General features: G+C 61.7%; 1 protein-coding gene across 1 annotated transcript in view; it reads right to left on the bottom strand.

Moving 5' to 3' along the window:
- Positions 1-4,710: 4,710 nt before the first annotated feature.
- The window catches only part of B4GALT7 (xylosylprotein beta 1,4-galactosyltransferase, polypeptide 7), a 2,863-nt gene continuing 359 nt past the window's right edge, over positions 4,711-7,214 (bottom strand). Inside the window, exons 2-6 of the mRNA XM_010579234.1 lie at positions 6,818-7,174; positions 5,886-6,102; positions 5,531-5,614; positions 5,248-5,352; positions 4,711-5,073 (exon numbers count right to left, since the gene is read on the bottom strand). Of these exons, the coding sequence (XP_010577536.1) occupies positions 4,918-5,073; positions 5,248-5,352; positions 5,531-5,614; positions 5,886-6,102; positions 6,818-7,174 (919 nt within the window). The 3' untranslated portion in view covers positions 4,711-4,917. The remainder of the gene's footprint in view (positions 5,074-5,247; positions 5,353-5,530; positions 5,615-5,885; positions 6,103-6,817; positions 7,175-7,214) is intronic.

Below are 7,214 nucleotides of genomic sequence, written 5' to 3'. Positions count from 1 at the left end.
TGGGGCAGGGCGCTGCCCGGGGCGGGCTGGCTGCGCGCAGCGCCGAGCACCCCTTGCGCAAACCCCCACCGTGGGGAGACCCCCCCCGCAAACCCCTCAGTTACGGGTCCAGGACCGGCAGCAGCGGCTGCAGCCGGCTACCGGTGGCCCTCACCGTGGCGGGGGGGCCGGTAGAAGCAGGCCGTATCGCCCACCCCGGGCGCGGGCTGGGCCGCCGGGGCAGGGGAGAAGCATTTTGCTCAGCGTCGTTGGCCGCACCAAGCTCCTGCGGAGGCGAGAGGGGTTTTGGCTCCGTGGGACACTCTACACCCTCCTCTTGCAGGACAGCCCCTTGTCCCCCCCACTACAGCACCCACGGGTGGGCCGGCACCACCGGAGGTGCCTGTGCTGCACAGCTCGCTCCGCAGGCCGTGGCACGCCACGGAGGGCATAGAGTAACACTGTGGGGCTGCCACCCGGCCCAGTGCCTGACCTGGCACTGGTGAGACACGGCACACTTCATCCCTCTGAATCAGCCCTGCCACGTCCTGGCTAGAAGCCGCTTTTGGCACTCACCACCCCTGCAGCGTGCCAGGCACAGGGAGCAGAGATCCCAGCACGGGGCAGACCTGGTCACCGGGCATCCCGGCCTCCTCAGGGAGCGGGACACCTGCAGCAGCCCTGCTCGGTCTCCACAGTAGCCCGTGCACGGTGCCCATCTCTCGCCGGGGAGGGATCGCACCCACACTGTCCCCAGCTGGGGTTCAGGGACGTGTGTATCCGGCATGCTCGCACACCAGGGCCTTGCTCGCTGCCAGCCCCCCCCCCGCCGCACACCAGAGTCCTCAAGCTGTGCTGCCAGTGCTCACCCACACACACACACTGTCCCCGGTCCCCACTTGCCAGGCTCACATGCTTGCATTATCCTAGGTGCGGTGCCAAGGCACGCAACTGCTCCCTCCGTCCCCGGCCTCCCTGTTCCCCACAGCTCCTTTTCACCACCCGGCTGCACGCTGGAGCAGCAGCACACGTGGCCTCTGAATTGGGGGGCCCTTTGCAACGGTGCCATTTCCCATCCTGCTGGCACCAGGAATGCATCTGCGATGCCCCGGCCCTCTGCCTGGAGCTCAGCCACGAATGGGGCACCCCTGGCAGCCTGTGGGGACAGGCATATGCCTGTGGCGGCAGGCAGTAACAGCATCCCGCTGGGGCCTCGGTATGGGCAAGGCTGCAGTGATGCTGGGCTGACTTCAATGGGTGCTGGTCACAGCTGCACCTCTCCCTCCCGTCTGCCCCGTTTCCTGCCACCACATCTCCACCCCAGGCTGTGCTCCCCCGAGTACATCTCCCCGGGATGGCAGCTCCTGCGTGGCCCTGGGCTTGGTCCTGTCTGGGACACTGCAGTGGCCAGCGATGCCCTGTTCTCTGGGCAGAGATGCTCCTGCCTCCCATCAGTTTTTCCCCAGCCCGCTCTCTCCACACGCTTCATCCCCCCGGCCCCCCTCCCACATCATGATACTACAGCAATTTCCTGTGGCCACCAGCAAACCACTCCGGGCACCACCCGGTTTAAAACAACGTGACAATAAAAGCCAGCCGATTGCTGTGCCCCCGCACAGCCTCACTGACAGCAATTTGGGCCCCAGAAGGGGGGTCACAGAGGGGCAGGGCTGGGACTCCAAAGGCTGTCTCTGCCCCCGAGCATCCTGACACCCTCCTCAGGGTTGCTGAAAGCATTGGGAACACCAGGAGGCCTCACAGCTCGGCTCCACGGGGCTCCCGGGACAGCAGGCAGGGTGTTATCCATCTGCAGAAAGGCGATGGGGAAAAAAACCTCATCCCCTCCTGCTGGGCCATTGCTAATAACGAAGCGCGTGGGGGGGAACGGAGCTAAGCGACCTCCGAGTCACATTCAGGGCTATAAAAGGAAGCTGGGTCTCCAGTATGGCGCCTCTTCCATAAAAGCAACCAGAGGATGAGGGGGCTGCAAGCAGAGCTGAGAAATAGCTTCCAGGCAGCGGGAGAGGAGCCTTTAGCGCTGAGCAAAGTGTGAGGTGCACATATGCTTCTGTTTCTGCACATCTACATCTTCATGAAACCTGCCCGAAACTGTGTCATCTATTTTGAACAGCGCGGAGAAATACTTTGATCTGCCTCCGGTAGCCCTGGCTCCAGTTCAGGCACCGGTAAGTGACTGGCATACAGGTGGCCGATCCCAAAACCTGCATGATGGAGAGACAGGAGTAGGGCTCCTGGGCCAACATCTCCCTCCAGCTGACCGCAGCGAGGGACATGACGGGTTCCGGGAACACCTCCAGAGCACTGCACCATGCGTCCAAGCCTACCTGCAATCTTTGTGCAAGATACCAGTGCTGGTTTGGTGCCGCGAGGCTGAAGAGGCTGTTGGGAACTCTTGGGCAGCGCGTCTCCACATTGCCCTGGGGCAAGGACAGGCCTCGAGCTGGGGAGGAGGACACGCTGGGCCTGCCTGTGCCTTGGATGATGCAAAGCAGTATGGCCTGATCCTCACCACCCTGCGCCGCCACCTTAACCTCTTCCTCAGGAGGCAGCCCCCCTTGCATCCCAGTCTGCAGGGCTCCAGACTCCTCACCCAGCTTCAGAGCAGGATGGAGAGCAGACAGCACCAGATCTCTCCAGACGCCCCATCCTGCTGCCCCTACACAGTACACAACCCCCACACTTGGCTCTGATGCTTTTGCCTCCCTCGTCCCAGCGCTCCTCCCCGGAGATGCCACGTCCCCAGGACCACTTGTCTTCCCAGGATGGTGACAGCTTCTGTCTGGGGACATCTGCAGGCACCCGGCAAAGCGACCACTCCAGGAAGCGCCAGGCAGGGGACAAGGACAGAAGGGGGCCAGGAAACGCGGAGGGCCTGGTGCCAGCGCTGGTGACGGGGCTGAATGGAGGGGTACCGGCTGCTTGGCTGGGTCTGCCCAGCTTGAGGAGGCAGCAGCACCCAAAATGCATGCCAAGACCCCAGAGCCAGCACAGTACAGTCCCACAAATGGCACGGTCTGTGAGCCAGCCCAAGCACCCTCCGCTCTGGAGCGGCACAGCACCATTTCACCCAACAGCCCAGGCCAGGCTGGTGATGGAGGACAGGAGCTCAGTGCCGGCAAGGGTCTCCCTTGAGAGTTGGCGGGCATCTATGCCACCCCTCGACAGACCAGGGTGAGCAGCAGCATCCTAGAGGTCACAGCGCCTGTTCGCTCCCAGCATAAGCGGGCACAGACTAGGCACTGCTCCACGGTTGCTGGTCCCGCCTGGGGCTCAAGAGCCAGGTCCCAAGCAAGGCATGCGGCCCCCCTGCCCAGCTCTACACATCCCACTTCCCAGCAAAAGGTGCTGGTGTGGCTGATTTCTACCAACCCCAAACAACTGTCAGCCCCCAGGGCCCTTCCTCACCTGTTGGGACATGACCAGCTTCCCCACCTCCTGGGTCCAGCACTGCAGAGCACGCAGGAACGTTCCCAGCAGCCAGAGGAGGAGACTCACCTCCTCCTCCTCACGTCTCCTGTCCCAGGGCAATCTCCCAGCACACAGCATCAGTGCTGCTGCCACCTCCCGTGGGCTGCTCTTGCTCTGACAGTAGCAGGTCCCCAGGTCACCGCATGGGTTGGGCTCCTGGGGACCCAGGGTTTGCAGGGTGCATCTGCCCAGTCACCTCCTGCTCACAAGCACCCCAAGGCTGTACAGCCATTTGCCCAGTCACCTTCCCCGAGCTGTCCACTGACCCAGACAAGCCACATCCACAGCGGGGAGGCTTGAGCCCACAGCAGAGCCCTCGCAGCAAGGGACCAGCACTGTGACACCCTCATCAAGTAACTACCCCCTGTCCTGCTGGAAGGGGCAGCCCAGGCCCTTGTCCTGCCACGACATGGGAGAAAGTGGCCTGGCAGCAAAGCAGGGCCGGGGCAGCTAGAGCAAGTGGGTGAGCAGCCTGGCCCCCCCACAGCCTTGCCTCTCCCTCATCAACCCAAACTCTCCTGTTCCACCTCCAAGGAAAGCATTCCAGCCCCTGCCTCACCCAGGGAAGCTCTTGCTCCCCTCGACTCAGGTGGGTTAGAGGCAATCATCCTAATTCCTGCACTTCAACCTCACCAGCACTGCGGTTCTTCCCAGGACACCTCATACATGGCCAGAGCAGATCCCAGTTGCCCTCAGGGCTGCTGGGGGGAAAGCAGGCCCTCCAACCTCCCTGAAAAGTCTGAGGCACCACATGCCACAGAAGGCAGGCAAGGAAAGTAGCAGTTCAGCCAGAACTCTCCTCCGTACTCCACAGAGAGAAGTCCTGGGCTACCTCAACTGCTGACATCCCGCAAAGCTGCAGATGCTGGAGCTCGGGGCACGGCTCAACCACAACCACTTCCTGCAATGAGGTGACCACAGCACAGCCCTGGGGGTACCTGGCAGCTGAAACACAGGCACCATCTCACTCGGTGCCTGTTTCAGAGTGGCTTGGCCTCCGAACCAGAGCGATCACCTGTCCAGACAGAGCGTAGCCAGGGCCAAGCCAGAAACAGGTGCGCTGAAGCCAGTAAGGTGAAAGGAGCAGGAAAAAGGAGCTGCACGGCACAGCCCAGGGCATTCACAGCTCACAGGTGCCCTGATAGTTCTTTATTGTCCTCTGAGCTAGGTGGCAGGTCAGCCATGTCCAGCGCAGGAAAATTGCCTCCTGCACCTGCCCTGGGACGCAGCACCAGTGTCCGCAGCGACGCCACCGAGTCCCACTCTTGCCCTCTTCTGTTGGTCCCAGCAAAGCCCGGTTCCTGGTTCTCGGCCTTTTCTGTTTCTCTGTGTCTCGCCAGCACCACCATGCTCGTCTGCTGCAAAAATCCTGCCTGCTCCCAGCAGCTCGGTGGCAGCCCCATCGTCTTGGCACAAGCACAGCGCACACAACTGGCACATGAGACAGGCTCAGCCAAACGTGCACCAAGGGGTCTCGCTTGTGTCACAGTCCAACAAGATATTAAGGACGGTGCAAGGGGCTCCTGCCACACTCAGAGCTGTCCGTGACTCAATTCGGTACCTCACGTTGTTCAGACCTCCCTCCCGATCCACCTTAAACTGTTCCTGAGGAAGAGAAAGACCATTCAGCCCATGCTGGCTTCCAGCAGAGAAGGAAGCACCCAGTGCCCAGGGAGGGAGCACAGAGCTGGCAGGGGAGGACATGAGCAAGGTGGGCTCAGAGCACATGATCACAACCCAAATCTCCTGTGGTTCCCCTTGACCACACTGAGGTCTCACCTGCTTCTGTGCAGCAATGCGCTTCTGGTCTCTCTTTCTCCAAGCTGGGTCGTGCAGGTGCTGGAAAGTCTCATATCCAGTTGTGATTCCAGAGGGACGGCGAACCTGGAAGGAGAGCAAAGCTTCTATAAAGCTACCAGAAAACTTGCTGCGCCTACTATTGGAGCGGGGAGCACAGAAGGTCTGCCTTCCCCAGCTCCTGACCTGGGCAGCTACAGCCAGGGGCCGGGTGGGGAGATACTAAGGGCAATTTCAACCTAGGAGGCCATGGAGCACCCCTTACCTGGAGACCGGCTCCTTTGATACGTCGATAAAACTCATCGTCCTCCCGTCCCCAGCCCCAGAAACGGTTGGACATGCCGTTGCACTGGAACGAGAGGGGCACCGTACCAGCCAAGGTCCAGTCCAGCCCAACTCCACGTGCCGCAGAGGAGCAGACACCAGCATCGCAAGCCCTGAGCACCAGCAGAGCCTCCCCTCTCCTGTCCCCCACCAGCTCATACTGCAGGCTGTCCCCAAACCATTTTGACTCCTTTCCCCCCTTCCCAAGCGTGGAGCACAAAACGTACAACTGTCCACCAAGACAATGTCATAGCCCCTGCCCCAAACTGGCTCTGACATCCTACACACACGCTTACCATCTCATAGTGCTGCTTGGTGAGCAGCAGGATGCCACCCACATAGGTCTTATAGTGGTAGAGCGGGTGCAGCTCTGGGGATGCAACGTGGAAGGGCCCCGCCTCCGGGAAGCTGTAGTCCAGCTGCTCGTTGAGGGGCAGGAGATCGACGTCATGCATCGCAATGTAGTCGGTGTCGTTGCCGCTCTCCAGGAAGCCCACGTTGATCAGGGATGCCCTGTTAAACCTGCCATGGGACCGGGTTGTCTCAGAGCCATGCACAGCAGCCACCGCCCCTTCACATCCCTCTCCTGTGCTCCTCAACGCTAGGTGTTCAACTGGTCCCCAAATGGGGACACACACAGACGGTGTTCCCTGCCTCCACAGTGCCAGGTGCCACGGCTGTCCATCCTGAAGCCGCACCCCTGCTCCTCCCTATGCAGGCAGCACACGCTGACCCTGATGGTGATGGGCAGGGGTTTGGCCACTGCAGACCCCAAGGGGCTACAGCAAGCGCCGTCCTGCCCAAGGCCGGCTGGGGAGCTCCACAGCACCCAGCGGGGCTGCAGGCAGGTACCGGACAGTGAGCAGGGGCTGAGCGACAGCATTTCCAAACCGCCCACAGTATTTCTTTGAATGTCACCGTCCCCAGATGTTTGCTGCTATAGACCTGCGACACTGAGGAGAAAGCTGAAGTATCTGCGGGTAGATAATTCTCCTCTTGCTTAGGAAGAGAGAAGTAAAGTATCGTTTTGTCCTTCTATAAGCTCTAGAGTGAGTAAATTTGGGCAGAGCATCACGGCCCAGCCCCGACTCCCCCTTGCCCAGGCCCTACACTTCTCCATACTGCCAGAGGCAAGCGGGAGACCCTCTCAGCAGGGACAAAGTTTTGGAGAAGGGCCTCCTCGCTCCCTTTTTCTGCCGGGCTTCGCCGCGGCGAGGGGAGACGCTACCTGAAATGATCCACCTGGTTGAGGACGAAGATGTGATGGCGGATCCTCTTCTTGCTCAGGAAGCGGTGCATGTAGGGCACGAAGGCCAGCAGCTCCTCGAAGCGCTCTCGGAAGGGGACGAGCAGAGCCAGGCGGTGGGGACCCCACGACGGCTCGTCCTCCGCCGGCAGGAGGGGGGCTTGGGGCGGGCAGGGCTGGCGGGGAGCCCCCCGGCTCTGCCCACCGCCGGGAACCGGCCCCTCACCCGAGCAGCTGAGCTGGAGCCAGAGCAGCGAGGCGAAGCCCAGGAGCAGCGCCAGGAAGAAGAGCGGGAAGACGGAGAACCTGCCGGGCAGCAGGCCCAGGAGCGGCGGGGACCTGGGGGCACAGCGGGCGGGGGTCAGCGGCCGGCGGGGAC

The sequence above is a fragment of the Haliaeetus leucocephalus genome, unplaced genomic scaffold, assembly GCF_000737465.1.
Source record: "Haliaeetus leucocephalus isolate CR32 unplaced genomic scaffold, Haliaeetus_leucocephalus-4.0 Scaffold656, whole genome shotgun sequence".
In the NCBI taxonomy this organism is placed as follows: Eukaryota; Metazoa; Chordata; class Aves; order Accipitriformes; family Accipitridae; genus Haliaeetus; species Haliaeetus leucocephalus.
This window is presented reverse-complemented; position numbering and strand designations above follow the sequence as displayed.